At 43.4% G+C, this 17,700-nt stretch overlaps 2 protein-coding genes across 2 annotated transcripts; both read left to right on the top strand.

The window, feature by feature from the left end:
• Nucleotides 1-825: 825 nt before the first annotated feature.
• LOC123037801 lies at nucleotides 826-6,697 on the top strand. Its single transcript, XM_044460271.1, has 4 exons — nucleotides 826-2,006; nucleotides 2,107-5,228; nucleotides 5,303-6,609; nucleotides 6,661-6,697. Exons 1-3 carry the CDS (start codon nucleotides 826-828, stop codon nucleotides 6,439-6,441), a joined length of 5,442 nt encoding a protein of 1,813 aa, XP_044316206.1. The 3' UTR covers nucleotides 6,442-6,609; nucleotides 6,661-6,697.
• A 113-nt stretch (nucleotides 6,698-6,810) lies between these two features.
• LOC123037734 lies at nucleotides 6,811-7,735 on the top strand. Its single transcript, XM_044459743.1, has 3 exons — nucleotides 6,811-7,110; nucleotides 7,269-7,338; nucleotides 7,389-7,735. The coding sequence occupies exons 1-3, from the start codon at nucleotides 6,979-6,981 to the stop codon at nucleotides 7,493-7,495; spliced, it is 309 nt and encodes a 102-aa protein (XP_044315678.1). The 5' UTR covers nucleotides 6,811-6,978; the 3' UTR covers nucleotides 7,496-7,735.
• The last annotated feature ends 9,965 nt before the right edge of the window (nucleotides 7,736-17,700 follow it).

Raw genomic sequence — 17,700 nt, 5'->3', positions numbered from 1 at the left:
GCACGCTTAAATCTGATGAACTCTCAAACTTTTGGTCACACTGGAAAGATTAAAGTTTTTACGGTAGCGTAATCGTTTGTCGATCTGGATACTAGGCTTAAGTCATGTCGACGGTCAAACATTGTGATCGATAGGTAGAATAAGTATTGTGAGAGAAATCTAGTATTTGTTAATTTATCCGAATTTGTATGGATTTCGTGGCCCTTGAAATGTGGGCTTACTAATCTCGGTAACATGGATGCCGCCATAAATTGTGCTTCTCATTGTCTTGTGAATTGTAGGAGGGCACACTGCGGTAAGCTTAAGTTAGTTTGAAATGTATAAGTCTGATTTGAATTGTTAACAGAATAAAACCCAGCGCCCCAGCGCAACGCCACACACAACATCGGCGCACGTCGCCTTCTGAAGTCACCCTCTCTTCGGACCTACGCGTGTGGGGTAGCCGTTAAAAAGGCAACTCCGTATGATGCAAGACAACTCCTTTTATTCGCAGTCCTAGGGAGACTGTGGAGGGCAACTTGCGCTGGAGGACGGCTTGACGACCAGCTAGAGAGTTGCCAGGAGCAATACCCGTACCAGTAGAGGAGTCGCAGACAGCGACATAGAGGGGCGCAGACAGCGCCGAACACTGGGTACGGAGGGAGACGCAGGCAGCGTCAGTTAAGGAGACCACAGGCAGCGGTCAGGAGGCGCAAGGAGCGCCAAGCATCGGCGACCGCAGACAGCGGTCAGGAGGCGCAAGGAGCGCCAAGCAACGGCAGCCGCAGCAGCGGCCAGAAGGCATAGGTGCCGCCATTTTGGAGAGCGCCATATTTGGACCTTGGGATGCAGCATTCCCCCAAGAGGAGTACGCGGCTGAAAGGAGGGGAAGCCACCCCTACAGCAGCGCGAGCGGATCAGCAGCCAGTGAGTAGTGGAGCAGAAAACCGGCCGCGAGTGAAAATAACCTCGGCGGCGGCCATTTCGAGCCCAGCCACTACGGTGACTACAGTCGCGTCCCAACCCGGAGGCACTGCTGTCACAGCTGCGGAGATGAGCCAGTCCCTCACGTCGGACCTGTTGAAGAGGATCGCGGCGTTGGAGGAGGAGCTGAAGCAGGTTAGAACCCTGAGCAGTACGAGCACCGCCAATTGCGCGCCAATCGCAGTTGGCCCAAGCGCAGACGGCGCCGACAGTGGAGCGTCGGAGCGGCCGCCATCTTGGAGCGGGCCGCCATTAGCCACATCTAACGGTGAGGCCCCAACTAACGGGGTCGGGCCGGTCCCACATAGCGGTGTCGGTGCGAGCAGTGCGGCCTGCACGCTGCCGCCATCTTGGAGTGGACCGCCATTGCTAACGACTAGCAGTCATCATGTGGAGCCACTGTGTGCTACGAGTGTTGCGCAGACAGCGCATGGATTCGTGCTACCGGGCGGGAGCATCCACAACGTGGCAACAGCATCGCCATTTGTCGGATCCTACGCCTCGATGACGCCGAATGGAATCCAAGGATCGTATGGGCCAAGGAGGCTCCCGGACCTGCCTGTATTTGGAGGGCAGCCCGAGGAGTGGCCGATTTTCAACTGTGCGTTTGTGGAGACGACCCAAGCATACAACTGCACAGACTTGGAGAACAACCAGAGGTTGTTGAAGGCGCTGAAGGATGAAGCACGCGAGACAGTGAAGTCGCTGCTAATTCACCCTGGGAACGTCAGCGCTGTAATGGAGCAGCTGCGCTTTAGGTTTGGCCGACCGGAGCAGCTTATACGCAGCCAGCTGAACAGTGTGCGAGAGGTGCCGCCGATTTCGGAGCAGCACCTGGCGAGGATCGTTCCCTTCGCCACCCGAGTGAGTAACCTCACGGCCTTCTTGCAGTCAGCGAAGGCGGAGCAGCGCCTGTGGAACCCAACGCTAATGGAGGAGCTTGTGGCAAAGCTACCTACGAGCAAGCGAGTGGACTGGGCCAGGCATGCTGCATCGATCGAGCCCTTTCCCACTGTAGCGCACTTCAGCGCGTGGCTACAGGAGTACGCAAACGTTGTGTGTACGGTTTTGGACGTCGAGGGAAAGGAGCCGAGGCGACGAGTTCTGCATGCGAGCGTCGACCATAACGGATGCGATCAACAGGATGATCGGCATGGAGGTTGTCCAATTTGTGGAGGGCAAGAGACATCGGCTCTGCTTCACATGCTTACAGAGCGGACATACGACCGGATCCTGCGATGCATATGGCGAGTGCCAGATCAACGGATGTCGTAGATTGCATCACCGTCTGCTACATGGCACAGACGAGGAGCGAAGATGGCCGGCGCGAGGTGGCTTTAGGCGCCACAACGGAGGAAACCAGCAGTCAGCAGTTTCCAGACGCGGCCCGGATAGGAGAGCTTCGCCACGAGGTGGTTACAGGGACCACGAAGGGAGCCAGCAGTCGGCTGTCCCTAGAAACAGCCTGGAGAGAAGGGCCCCGCAGCCAGCGAAGGCGCCTGTGCAGAGGAATTTAAGCTGCATTGACGCCGAAGGAGGCCGACTTTTGTTCCGTATACTGCCAGTAACGCTGTACGGAGCTGGTCGCCAGGTGGACACATACGCGCTCTTGGACGAGGGATCCTCCGTCACGATGATCGATGACGAGCTACGGAGGGATCTGGGAGTGCGAGGCGAGCGTCGACAGCTGAACATTCAATGGTTCGGAGGAAGGGCTAGTAGAGAGCCCAGTAACGTGGTGAGTCTAGAGATAAGTGGTGCTGGGAAGCCCACTCGCCACGCTTTGAGGAACGTGTACTCCGTTTCCAGCCTGAGTCTGCCGATGCAGACGTTAGGCCGACGAGATGTCCAAGGCGTGCATAAGGATGCGCGTCTGCCGATGAAGCCCTATACCAATGTGGTGCCCAAGTTGCTCATCGGACTGGATAATGGACATTTAGGATTGCCACTTAGGACGAGGCGGTTTGCCAGAGAGGGACCGTATGCGGCCGCAACCGAGCTGGGATGGGTTGTGTTTGGGCCAGTAAGTGGACAATCGACTACGCCGTCACCGAGGTCCTGCCTACTTGCCGTGTCAATGGACGACACGATGGAACAGATGGTGGAGGACTACTTCGAGATGGAAAGCTTTGGTGTGAAGCTCGCGCCACAGGTCGCAGGCAGCGATGACGCGCGGGCACAAAGGATCCTCGAAGACACCACGGTGAAAGTAGGGCGTCGCTACCAGACGGGATTACTCTGGAAGGATGACCACGCTGTGCTGCCACGGAGCTACGAGATGGCGCACAGACGGCTGATCAACGTCGAGAAGAAGTTGAAGCGCAACAGGCAGTTGGCGCTGGAATACGATCGCATCATCAGGGATTACGTAGCCAAAGGATATGCGAGGAAGCTGCAGCATGATGAGGTCGCGGTGAAGAGCGACCGGCTATGGTATTTGCCACATTTTGGTGTCGAAAACCCGAACAAGCCCGGTAAGGTCCGGCTTGTGTTCGATGCTGCAGCCAAGGTTGGAGGAACCTCTCTAAATTCGGCGCTGGACAAGGGGCCTCAGCATTACAAGCCCTTGCCAGCCGTGCTCTTCCACTTCAGGGAAGGAGCAGTCGGAGTCTGCGGTGACATCAAGGAGATGTTCCACCAGGTGCTGATCCGACCCGAGGACCGATGTTCCCAACGATTCCTTTGGAGAGATGGCAATGAAGATCGAGACCCGGATGTGTACGAGATGAACGTAATGACGTTTGGAGCAGCCTGCTCGCCGAGCGCTGCGCATTACGTGAAGACGGTGAATGCCCTGAAGTTTCGGGATTCAGATCCGAGGGCAGTTAAGGCCATCATCGACCACCATTACGTCGATGACTATGTGGACAGTTTCGCTACAGAGAGCGAAGCTATCAGTGTATCTACCCGAGTGAAAGAGATACATGCGGAGGCTGGATTCGAGTTATGCCAGTTTTCATACAGCTCACCCATCGTGGAAGCGGCGTTGGGACCACCTGGACGAGTCAAGAGCGTCGGATGGGGTGAGGCTGAGCAGAAGATCCTTGGAATGCGATGGCAGGTAGCCACGGACGACTTCAGGTTCAACGTGGAGTATCACCGAGTGCCAAGTAGCGTTCTAAGTGGAGATCGAGTCCCTACAAAGAGGGAGTATTTGAGCCTGCTGATGTCAACGTTCGACCCATTGGGATTCCTGTGCTGCCTGATGATTACAGCGAAGCTGCTGTTGAGAGAGATCTGGAGGCAGAAGATCCAGTGGGACGAACCACTACCAGAGGAAATAGGCAAAGCCTTTGCAGCCTGGCGCAGGGAGATGGACGCCGTGGGACAGTTCCGATGTCCACGCCAATATTTTGGTCATGGAGCGGTTCGGACCATCGAGTTGCACGTGTTCGTGGATGCAAGTCAATCTGCATTCGCGGCGGTGGCCTATTGGAGGGTCACGTACGAGGATGGAAACGTGCTGGTTAGCTTCGTGTGCGCAAAGACGAAGTGCGCGCCCATGAGGACGATGTCGATCCCAAGGCTAGAGCTGCAGGCAGCGGTTCTTGGAACCAGACTGATGAACACTGTCAAGGAGGAGCACAGTGTGGACACCAGCGAGACGGTGTTATGGACGGACTCAAAAACGGTGCTGAGATGGATCGGCAGCACCCACCGCCGGTACAAGCAGTTTGTTGGCAACCGAGTGGCGGAGATTTTGGAGTCGTCGAAGGTTTCCCAGTGGCGATGGGTACCTACAGCTGACAACGCAGCGGATGATGCGACGCGGTCGCAGAATAAGGCGGACCTTAGCCCGGAATCACGGTGGCTAAGGGGACCAGCATTTTTGAGGCAGCCTGAGAGCGGCTGGCCGGCGCCTGAGGAGGGAACTAAGGGTGTTCCAGATGCGCCTGATGAAGAGGAGATGCCCAGTGAGTTTGCACTGGTGGCCACAAATGAATTTGTCATTCCGTTTCAGAGATACTCGAGCTTCAGTCGCCTGGTGAGGACCACAGCCTGGGTCTTAAGGTTTGCGCGCTGGTGCCGCAAGCAGAGAAGCGAGCTCGAGGAGTACGGACTCACTGCAAAGGAGTGTGAGAACGCGGAGAACCTGTTAGTCAGACAGGCCCAATTGGAGTCGTTCCCCGACGAGATGAGGTCGGTGGAATGCGGAAAGAACGTCGCCAGCTCGAGTGAGATTCGAGGTCTGACGCCTTACGTGGATGAACACGGAGTTCTGCGAACTTATGGCAGAGTTGATGCCGCGCTGTGCATGCCGTACAGTGCGAGGAGGCCAGTAATACTGTCACACAGGCACAGTCTTACGGAATTAATTGTGAGGCATTTTCACGCCCAGATGAAGCATCAAAATGTGGATGCGACGATTGCTCAGATCCGGACGAGATTCTGGGTAACGAAGATGAGACGAGTGATGAAGGAAGTAATCTCGTCGTGCAACGAGTGCAAGTTGCAGCGAACGCGGCCGATGCCGCCGATAATGGGACCCCTTCCAGAGGATCGATTGGAAGCGGGGGTTGGCCATTCAAGTACACCGGATTGGACTACTTTGGACCACTGCTGGTGACTGTATCCCGTCACAGAGAGAAACGTTGGGTCGCCTTGTTTACGTGCCTGACGACAAGGGCGATTCATCTAGAGTTGGCGCATGACCTGTCGACGGATTCCTGCATAATAGCGATCAGGAACTTCGTCTGCCGTAGAGGACCAGTACAAAGACTGCGGAGTGATAACGGCAAGAACTTTGTGGGAGCTGACAGGGAGGCCAGACGATTTGGAGACGTGTTCGAGACGGAGAGGATACAGAGTGAGTTGTCCAGCAGAAGCATTGAATGGGTTTTCAATTGCCCATCGAACCCGTCTGCGGGCGGAGTATGGGAGCGGATGGTGCAGTGCGTCAAGCGAGTGCTGCGCCATACCCTGAAGGAAGTCGCGCCGAGGGATCATGTGTTGGAAAGTTTACTGATCGAGGCGGAGAATGTGGTCAACTCGCGCCCGCTCACCCACTTGCCGGTGGATGCGGACCAAGAGGCGCCGTTGACGCCAAACGACCTGCTCAAGGGAGCAGCTAATCTACCGAATACGCCTGGATTGGATGCGGAGCTACCCAAGGAGGGTTCTACACGAAAGCAGTGGAGGATTGCCCGCATGCTGCGAGACCGTTTCTGGAGGAGGTGGGTCTTGGAGTACCTGCCTACGCTTGTGCGCCGCGAGAAGTGGTGCCGAAGAACGGAGCCCATCCGCCAGGGCGATATGGTCTTCGTCTGCGATCCTGCCTTGCCCAGACGAGAGTGGCGCAAGGGCATCGTGGAGGAGATATACAGCGGAGCTGATGGAGTCGTCAGACGCGCTACAGTGCGCGTGAACGACAATGGCCTATCTCGGACAATGTTGCGGCCCGTCTCAAAACTCGCGGTTTTGGATTTGAGTGAAGCGGTTCTTCACGGGGTCGGGGATGTCGACGGTCAAACATTGTGATCGATAGGTAGAATAAGTATTGTGAGAGAAATCTAGTATTTGTTAATTTATCCGAATTTGTATGGATTTCGTGGCCCTTGAAATGTGGGCTTACTAATCTCGGTAACATGGATGCCGCCATAAATTGTGCTTCTCATTGTCTTGTGAATTGTAGGAGGGCACACTGCGGTAAGCTTAAGTTAGTTTGAAATGTATAAGTCTGATTTGAATTGTTAACAGAATAAAACCCAGCGCCCCAGCGCAACGCCACACACAACATCGGCGCACGTCGCCTTCTGAAGTCACCCTCTCTTCGGACCTACGCGTGTGGGGTAGCCGTTAAAAAGGCAACTCCGTATGATGCAAGACAAGTCATAAAACAATTAAATAGGGATGTCGAAAATATATCAAAATATCGATATATCGATGATATTTAAAAAAAAATATTATCATATTATATCATTATTTGTAAATGATATTTTGGTCCTTTCTAATGGTTGGTCACTTTAAAGCCTTAGCCCACGCCGACAAAACTTAAACTTCAACTCAAAACTCAAAATGAGCGCAAAAAAGTATTTCACTGAATTCAAATCAAACTCAGCAAAATTAATTAAAACAAGTGGAAACACAACTAACCTAGCATCGCACTTAAAAAATAGGCACATGGATGCTTTTCAAAAATGTTCAAAGGTAAGTAAATGCAAAAAGCCGGAATGAATAAAAGGCGACACACACAAACACGAATATAGCGGTTTAACTTTTTGTGGTACATGCACATGTGCCGGAAGTGCAACATTTTTTTATCAAGAATGTGAAAAATATTAATTGTATAATTTTGTATATTTTAGAGCACCACAAGAGGAGTACGTGAAAGTCAACCCAGTATTCAAGCTTCGTTCTTGGCAGAAAATCAGAAAGGTAAACAAATTTAAATATAAGTAATTTATTATATTCAATATTTTAACCAGCAAAAGAAAAAAACAAAACTGACTCCTTAATACAAATGATTTGTAAAGACAATATGCCTGTTAGAAGTGTTGAAAAAGAGGGCCTGAAAGGCATTGCTAAAACATGAGTTCCGAACTACAAACTACCAAGTCGATCGAAGGTATATAACCATATAACCGAGCGAGTCCTTTTAAAGTCATTAAGTACAGATTTCTTTTCCTAGCATTTCATATCATTTTATTTGTATTTTACTTAATATGCCTACTTTAAAAATGTATAATTAGATTTAAGTCGACGGCTTAATGAATGTTTATTTTACTTCAATTTCTTTATATTATTAGTTTAAAAGTACTTAAATAAAAGCTTAGTTCAAAAATTTCTGCTTCTCGTTTTCTTGAATTTCTTCACATTTTGTTTGCTAAAGCAAAATATTAAGGGTGCTGTGCGCTGTGAATTTTAAATGAGCAGCCTGTGATGTCCTCTCCCATTAAAATTTATATATTTTGAAAAAAATGAAATATAATCTATATATCGATATTTGAAAATATCAATTTATGATACTTTTTTAAAAACCAAATATCATCGATACGATATTTTTAAAAAATTCGACAACCCTACAATTAAATCACTAAACCCAAACTTACATACACAAGATCAACTGTCACCTGACATTGACCTTTCAAACGATGAAGCTACATCAATTGATATTGATCTCAATCTTAACAACTCTTGAGAAATAATATCAACTTTTGATAAGGTCATAAAAGAGACGATAAAACATTTTACAATAGCTTATATCTAAGGACCTTCTCCAAATACTCAAAACTAAAAAAAACTAACTAAAAATAATAAAAAAAACAAGAGAGAACGTTATAGTCGGGTGCCCCGACTATCAGATACCCGTTACTCAGGTAAAGGGAGTGCGAGGGAGATGGAGATAGAAACTTTGATCACGCATAACTTTTTAACGAATGGTCCGATTTGAAAAATTTCTTCTACATTTCGATAGGTATTGATAAACACAATAAAACTACATTTTTACTTTTCCGAAATATTTAAATTTTTAAAATCGTATATAAGCGATTGTGGGCGTTAAAGGGGGCGTGGCACCATTTTGAAACAAACTTGCGCTGCGTAGGAACTTCTAAAATCTACATGCAAAATGTCAATCTTCTAGCTTTTATAGTTTCCGAGATCTCAGCGTTCATACGGACAGACAGACGGACAGACGGACAGACAGACGGACAGACGGACATGCCTAGATCGACTCGGCTAGTGATCCTGATCATGAATATATATACTTTATAGGGTCGGAAACGCTTCCTTCTAGCTGTTACATACTTTTGCACGAATACAATATACCCTTTTACTCTACGATTAACGGGTATAACTATGGGCCCAGATGGCACAAGTAACTTTCAATTATAACATAGCAATTATATTTAATCACTGCCTCAATACAGGATATTTTCCATCTGAATGGAAACACAGCAAAGTCATCCTAATCCCAAAAACAAGCCTAACAGCTTGCGATCTTTTAGACCAATTGCAATACTATCCGCAATAAGTTTACTGTTAGAAAAAGTAATAGCATCAGAAATTAAACGACACCTGAATTCCAACAGAATATTAAAAGAAAATCAGTGCGGGTTCAAAGACGGACTATCAACTAATCAGGCATCTGCTGCAGCCAATGATTTCATTTACGGAAATCTGGCCTGCTGGACTCATCTACAAAATGAGCCAACATTTTAATTTTAGACCAGAAACCATTAAAATAATACAAAACAAGGACGGAAGCTAACTTCGGCAAGCCGAAGTTTTAATACCCTTGCAGACCTGTCGACGGACTGAAAAAGTAGCAAAAGGAATAAGGTATACATAAGTAAACTAGATTTGCATCGTTTCATGTCAATTGCTTTTATACTGCAACAATGTCATATAAAAATAGAAAATTTATGTCAGTAGCTTACACACTGCGCGAAATATTCTGATAATCATAAAATTTGGACCGATTTCACCCTATGGTTCCTATGGGAGCTATAAGATATAGACGTCCTGATCAACGTATGCATTAAAAAATACGATTTGGAATGATTCATGACAGTTGCTTATATACTGCGCGAAATATCCTAAAAATCATTAAATTTCAACCGATTTCATCCTATTGTTCCTATGGGAGCTATAGGATATAGACATCCGATGGGGGCGGTTTTAACTGATTTTAAGACGACTGTGAAAGTTTCAGATCGCTAGCTTTTAAACTGAGCTCGCAATCGGTATTGAAACAGACGGGCAGAACGTCTCCTTCACTGCGTTACAAACTTCTGACGAAATATCCGCAGGATATAAGTCGAGTGCACAGAATGACATTAATACATACCTAGACATGCTATGCAATTACTTTACCAAATTAAACTGAATGCTAAACAAGAGAGAACGCTATAGTCGGGTGCCCCGACTATCAGATACCCGTTACTCAAGTAAAGGGAGTGCGAGGGAGATGGAGATAGAAACTTTGATCACGCATAACTTTTTAACGAATGGTCCGATTTGAAAAATTTCTTCTACATTTCGATAGGTATATATAAACACAATAAAACTGCATTTTTACTTTTCCGAAATATTTAAATTTTTAAAATCGTATATAAGCGATTGTGGGCGTTAAAGAGGGCGTGGCACCTTTTTGAAACAAACTTGCGCTGCGTAGGAACTCCTAGAATCTGCATGCAAAATGCCAATCTTCTAGCTTTTATAGTTTCCGAGATCTCAGCGTTCATACGGACAGACAGACGGACAGACAGACGGACAGACGGACATTGCTATATCGACTCGGATAGTGACCCTGATCAAGAATATATATACTTTATAGGGCCGGAAACGCTTCCTTCTAGCTGTTACATACTTTTGCACGAATACAATATACCCTTTTACTCTACGAGAAACGGGTATAAAAATGCATAAGCTCCATTTTCAAAAGATCATGCCTCACTGGAATTTACAAAAACGATCGAAAATTTGTACCTAAAGTGTACATATACGGCAACCAAGAAGTAAAATATGACGAGGAACTGAAATACCTGGGAGTAATATACGATGAAAAAGTTAACTTTAAAAAACACTTAGAGTACTGCAAAAAGAATGCATACACTATATTAAATTTAATTAATCATATTTATAAGCCGTTTGCGACCGCACAAAGAAATGAAATAAACTCTATAATTAAATGTCCACACTTGCTTACAAAAAACTAATTTAACCAGTTCTCACTTATGGCTGTATTGCATGGATGAATATAAGCACCAATATAATGGAGGAACTTCGTCGCCTTGAACGTAAAATACTTCGAATATCTATTGGTCCTCAAAGCAGGGATATATTTACACATCACTATAAACCAAATAAAACCACACAATAACTAAAACTACAAGATTAGATAGACAAATGATTCTCATCTTAGATTAATTCATCATCACAAACAACATATCACAAACTCAAATCCCTCCATACTTACCAACTGAACTGAATCACCATACACCATAGAAATGATCTCATGGAAAAAGGAATTCTGTACGACGAGGTCGGAAATCTTATTTTCTACCATAGAGGCCTAGTCTACAAAATAAGTCAATAAAAGAACATACATAAATACCTAAATCATAAACAATATCATGAAATCTCAATATAATTTAGTTGATCCACCCACTTCCTTATACATATTCCCCACCTGTAAATATCCACTTTACCCTCACCCATAGTATATAACATAGATTTAAGTCTCAAACAAAACAATCAAAACTAATGTACTCAGGGCTTTTATAAAAAACTTTTTCCCGGAACATACCAAATCAAATGAAATTGAACTATTTTTAAGATACAATAATATACTCACATTAGCAGAAATCATAAGATCAAGATTAAAAGACTAAAGCCCAGATTAGCTTGAAGCGCAGGATTAAACTATAATTTTCTAAATAGTCAGTAAGCACGAACCTTGTCAATCATGTTGTACTATTGTTTAAGAATAACTGTATATCTGAACTAAAATTTTTACAATAAATGAATGAATGAAAATGCTCCGTTATGATCAGTGAATTGTGTTTGTGAAATTAAAAGTGAACTGAAATAATGCCGCCGAAAACTAGTGGAAAGGCAGCTTCTGAGAAAAGCTCAATTTCTTAGAATTTCGAAATTCTCAATAATACAGATAGTGACTGAAAAATATATAAAAGAAATAAGAAAAGTGAATCAAACGGACAAAAACAATATAACACCGACGGTTGCATATGCAGCACTGGCGTCGGTCACCCAAAAATGCAAAACCAATAAAAGCCCTCGTAAACTGAGAATCATGCCATATGACAAAAAAACAATCATCAGTGCCTTAATGGCAAAGAGTCCCGGTACATCATCCACGCAGTTAGTTCCTGAAGCAACAGCGAACATACCAACAAATATTACCAAAACAATAACAGAACCAACGGTAAAGCAAATACCTAATACACATGAAAGCAGCCTTAATTCCGATAACAATGAAATGGACTTCGAAAGCGAAAATAATAAGCGTAAATACACAACATCATCTGAAGAAGAATCTGAATCCAGCTTCGACGAATCCAATGAAGAAGAAGAAGAAGACGATGAAGATGAATCACCTTCGAAAATCACCAACGCAGAGCTCCATGGACTACTTCAGGAGCTACAAAAATTAAGAGAGCAGAACAAACTTCTCATGCTACAACAAAACATCAAAACCGCCGAAACACCAATTGTCGACAACTTTCCGCGTCCAACGAATGGAAATAACAACAAAGACGTCATGTTTCCGCCCCTGGAAGCATCTACAACGATTAAGAAAAACAAAGCTACAAAAGCTACAATTGCCAAGACAACTCCTACCCAGAAGACCGCAGGCTCAAAGGATTCGACTTCTGAACCAGACCTTAATATAAAGAACCTACCGGTCATAGTACTCTACAACGAAAATCCTTCAAAACTAAAAGGTATATTTAACTATAAGTTTAATTTAAACATCTTAAATAAAAATGTTACCCATATTAAGACTTTCTCCCTCGAAACTCTCGAAAAAACCAAAACAATACTGTCAAAAAATAATATGAATTTCTTTACATACACACCTAAACAAATAAAGCCACATAACATAATAATAAAAAAAATTCCTCCTTTATTATTTAATAAAGAGGAAGTAAAAAACGCACTCAAAGAGGCTGTTCCAGAATTGGAAATTATCTCACTAGAACCCTTTAAAATAAAACACTGGCACGCCGTGTTAAAAAAATCAAAAGACATTAAAAAAATTTTCAATATACGATATCTATTAAACTGTAAGGTAGACATAGAGACTTATAAGCCCCACCCAAAAGAAATCAAACAGTGCCACAAGTGCCAACGATTTCTACACGTCGCCTCGAACTGTAACATGCCATACCGTTGTGTAAAATGTACAGAAGAACACGCTCCTGGGAATTGCAAAATTAAAAAACCAGAAAACAACGATGAAAATCAACCAATCATGACACAATGCGTGAACTGCAAAGGACAACACACAGCCAACGCTAGAATATGCCCGGTACGCATAAAATATATAAAAAACATTACAGACAGACGCCAAATACAAGCTGCAAAACTCAATAAAAAAATAAACCCAATAAAATATTCCCAAAACCAAAAAACAAATCAAATAAAAGAAGGCTTAAGCTTTGCGGCCGCAGTTAAATCCAACAATACAGCAACAACAAGAAAACAGTACCAACCTCGAGGTAATAACCAGTCCCTATCTTTAGAAAAATTAGATAATGTTTCAATCGAAGCCTTTGGAAAGGACCTTCTAACCTGTTATGAAATAATGAAATCGGTAGTAGAGAGGTACCCAGCTGTGAATGAAAGCGACCAAAAAACGAAACAAACTTTAATCCTGGATTTCCTAATACAAATTGCGGTCAACTGAAGATGAAAATAGTTTTCCAAAATGTCAACGGAATCGTTCTTCTCAGAAAGAGAATCGAACTTAACCAATTCCTGAAAAAACACAAGCCAGAAATTTTAATTATTGCAGAACATAACCTAAATAGCTCACACGCTCCAATGTTGGATACACATCATTTTATAAACCAAACAACTATATCGGTGGCATCAGCCTTAAAAACTCAAAATAGAAAAAAAGAATCGGGAAAACAAGTAGCCATTTGCCTAAAAAACGGCTTAAAACACGAACATATTAATATTGAACAAATGGAGTTTATTGAAGCAGTAGGTATTAAAATACACTATACCGACATGAATAATAGACCCTTAACATGCGTGCTTATATCACTATATAAAAGACCCCAGCATGCACTTTTAAGCTCTGATCTAAATAAACTGATGAACTCAATATTAAAAATTAAAAATTACGATCAGATAATTATCGGATGCGACCTAAACGCCAAGCACCCTTCTTGGAACAAACCAAATCATAACAATCGCCATGTAAATCAGTCAGGAAAGGTTCTCGATCAATGGTTATCTGGCCAGCCTTCACTTACTATCATTCCCAGCCAAGAACCAACCCGCCCAAATCTAATACAAGACTCATCAATAGATTTTTTCATTACTTCCAACTCAATTAAAATAGACAACCACACATTTATGTACGGGTGCAAAGTAATAAAAGATTTTGCCTCAGACCATCACGGCATAGAACTAACAATAAACCAGAGGAGTAATCTCATCTATAACCAACCCAAAACAATATACAATTTTAATAAAATAAACAGCATTTCTTGGAACACATTAATTCTACAAAATTTGAGAAATATACCAAACAAAGAAAACATAAACTCTAACGAAATAGACAACCATGTTCAAATCCTAACAAATGCCATATCAACAGCCTTAAATTCTGAAAACGCCATTCCCAAAATAACAATAGACCCAACCAAACCTCACCAAAAAATTAATCTCAGCAATCAATGTATCAAATTAATTCAAATCAAAAGGAAACTAAGACGATCCCTTTTCCGCCACCGCCATAGCTTAACACAAACTCAACTAATACAAATCCAAAATACCATTAAAGAACTAAATATCCAAATTACAAACTACATAGAAATAACCAAAATCAAATCCATAACATTTAAACTCGGAAAATTCAACAATAACAAATTAAGTCATAAAACAATTAAATCACTAAACCCAAACTTACATACACAAGATCAACTGTCACCTGACATTTACCTTTCAAACGATGAAGCTACATCAATTGATATTGATCTCAATATTAACAACTCTCGAAAAATAACATCAACTTTTGAAAAGGTCAATGCTTTAGCATGGGCGTTCGAGAAAATTCATAAAAGAGACGACAAAACATTTTACAATAGCTTATATCTAAGGACGCACTCAAATAATATAAAACAAACCGCCAACCAAATAAGATCAATAGCATCAAACACAAATAGAATAACATTCGACAACCTACACACAGCTGATGGAAATTGGACAGGAGCCACAATTATGGGATTCACAAACGCAGAAGACCTTCTCCAAATACTCAAAACTAAAAATAATATATAAACTATGGGCCCAGATGGCACAAGTAACTTTCTTCTCAAAAACTGCAATAAACCAGTCCTGAACCACATAGCAATTATATTTAATCACTGCCTCAATATAGGATATTATCCATCTGAGTGGAAACACAGCAAAGTCATCCCAATCCCAAAAACAAACTGCAAGCCTAACAGCTTGCAATCTTTTAGACCAATTGCAATACTATCCGCAATAAGTTTACTGTTAGAAAAAGTAATAACATCAGAAATTAAACGCCATCTGAATTCCAACAGAATATTAAAAGAAAATCAGTACGGGTTCAAAGACGGACTATCAACTAATCACGCATTTGCTGCAGCCAATGATTTCATCTATGGAAATCTGGCCCACAGGCGTGCAACAATCGCCTGCGCTCTTGACTTCGAAAAGGCATTTGATACGGTCTGGATTGATGGACTCATCTACAAAATGAGCAAACATTTTAATTTTAGACCAGAAACCATTAAAATAATACAAAATTACCTATTAAATCGATCATTTCAAGTACATAGTCCCTCTGAAGACGAAATCTCAATAATAAGAACAGTTCCAGCAGGTGTTCCCCAAGGATCCCTACTAGCACCAATACTCTATAACATATATCTTGCAGATCTCCCCGACTATACACCGAATACAGCTACATCTACGCAAATAAAAACACTCATATATGCAGACGACATTCTATTACTCGCAACCGCAGGATATGTGTCGAGTGCACAGAATGACATTAATACATACCTAGACATGCTATGCAATTACTTTACCAAATGGCACATTAAACTAAATGCTAAAAAATGCATAAGCTCCATTTTCAAAGGACCGTGCCTCACTGGAATTTACAAAAACGCCCGAAAATTTGTACCTAAAGTGTACATATACGGCAAACAAGAACTAAAATATGACGACCAACTGAAATATCTTGGAGTAATCTACGATGAAAAACTTAACTTTAAGAAACACTTAGAGTACTGCAAAAAGAATGCCTATACTATATTAAATCTAATTAATCATATTTATAAGCCGTTAGCGACCGCACAAATAAATGAAATAAACTCTATTATTAAAATGTCCACACTTGCTTACAAAAAACTAATTCAACCAGTACTCACTTATGGCTGTATTGCTTGGATGAATATAAGCAGCAATATAATGGAGGAACTTCGTCGCCTTGAACGTGTTATGGAACTGCATTTGGTCCTGGGACGGCGCCGGCTAGCTCCCGAATCCCCAGGGCGGAGTATCCCCGATGTCCCTACAGATTCCACAACATAAACATCGATATACGCGCGTCTCACTTCACAAAAACTATCGCCATCACTAACAAACAAAACAAACCAAAATGTAAACAATGCAAACAATTAGGAGTGACGGGAAATATATGGTGTTTTGGTGGCTATTGGTGACCTAGCCAAGCACGCCCACCCAACCAAGGATGCCCCGGATAATTCTGAGGAGGCATCACCCATTATCAGCTGGTCGAAGTCACTCCTCGCGACTAGGACAGCTCCATCTCCCCCACAGCGACAACTCACTCGCACATTTCAGTCTTCATATACATTTAATATCCACAGTAAGTACTAAAGTTAACATAACTTGTTCTCCTAGTAATTAATTTATCATTCCTTAGCCTTTACGACCAAACTTGGCCGCCGTCTACAAATCTACGCGGTCAAAGCGGAAGATTACCTTCCTTTGGCAAAGGCTACAGGCGCCGCGGAAATAATGTTCCACCAGACATGTATTGGTGGAACTCGCAGTGGAACGGGGCGCAAAAAAGGGCACACACTAGGTATGTGTCGGGTCACCTAATCCTGAGGAGCTCCTAGGGAAAAGAAGGGACAGGCCAAACGGTAAGTATTACGCGCTGTAAACAATCCCGCCGAAAACTAATAATCGCGACCCTTTTTTACAGGCAACAACGAGGACAAGAATTGAGGTTTTCGGGTCTAAGTCCGGATAAATTTACAGGTCAACAGGTAAGTACAGAAATTTAATAAAGTGCACAGTTAAATTAACGTTAATAATTTCAGCCACTTCTGGGCTAGGCGCCGGGCTAAATATGTCCCGACTGCAGCGTACTCTGCCGGAGGCCAGCACCAATAAGGGCCTGGAACACCCGGGGGAACGGTGGTTAAGGAAGGGATAGATGGCGGTGCCTTTCAACGCCGCGCGAAATGGCCAGCCAGTTACTCCAAGGCGACTTAACAGCCAGGAACGGACTCACCGGCGTATTTTAGACAGCGTTGGCGGCGTCCGAGGATGGCGAGTTATTGTGGTCCAAAATGTATCGCTTGGTTGAAAGAAGGTGCGTAGAGGTATGGATGCCAATATCCAGATTATGTGTCCCGCTTTTATTTGAATTTATGCCTCCAATTTAAATAGTCCAATTCAATTATTCCAATTGGAATTTCCGGATTTAATTTCCTCCAATTTAAAATCACGATTTATTTCCTCCAATGTAACTTCCAATTTGAAATCCCGATGTAACTTCCAATTTAAATATCCCTGGGTAACTTCCAATTTAAATATCCCTGTGTAACTTCCAATTTAAATATCCCGGGGCCCTATGTATTGGGACCCCGGTTGCCCTACGAATAATTATTTATAAATAAAATGAACTATTAAACCTAACACAAATTTTTCTAACACTCACTTTTTATATATTTCGGCACAAACACTATTTTAACATTTTTATGTTCTGTCTGCTGGGACAATATGGCTGCGACTATATAGAAATTTGCC

This window comes from Drosophila rhopaloa, unplaced genomic scaffold, assembly GCF_018152115.1.
Source record: "Drosophila rhopaloa isolate 14029-0021.01 unplaced genomic scaffold, ASM1815211v1 contig_2, whole genome shotgun sequence".
Taxonomy (NCBI): domain Eukaryota; kingdom Metazoa; phylum Arthropoda; class Insecta; order Diptera; family Drosophilidae; genus Drosophila; species Drosophila rhopaloa.
This window is presented reverse-complemented; position numbering and strand designations above follow the sequence as displayed.

Coding starts and splice junctions, on each gene's coding strand:
- LOC123037801 (XM_044460271.1), top strand. CDS start 826: ATGCAGCATTCCCCCAAGAGGAGTACGCGGCTGAAAGGAGGGGAAGCC. Junction 2,007..2,106: donor TTCAGCGCGTGGCTACAGGA/GTACGCAAACGT, acceptor TGCGATCAACAG/GATGATCGGCATGGAGGTTG. Junction 5,229..5,302: donor CGCGCTGTGCATGCCGTACA/GTGCGAGGAGGC, acceptor TTTCACGCCCAG/ATGAAGCATCAAAATGTGGA.
- LOC123037734 (XM_044459743.1), top strand. CDS start 6,979: ATGAGCGCAAAAAAGTATTTCACTGAATTCAAATCAAACTCAGCAAAA. Junction 7,111..7,268: donor CTTTTCAAAAATGTTCAAAG/GTAAGTAAATGC, acceptor TGTATATTTTAG/AGCACCACAAGAGGAGTACG. Junction 7,339..7,388: donor CTTGGCAGAAAATCAGAAAG/GTAAACAAATTT, acceptor TATTTTAACCAG/CAAAAGAAAAAAACAAAACT.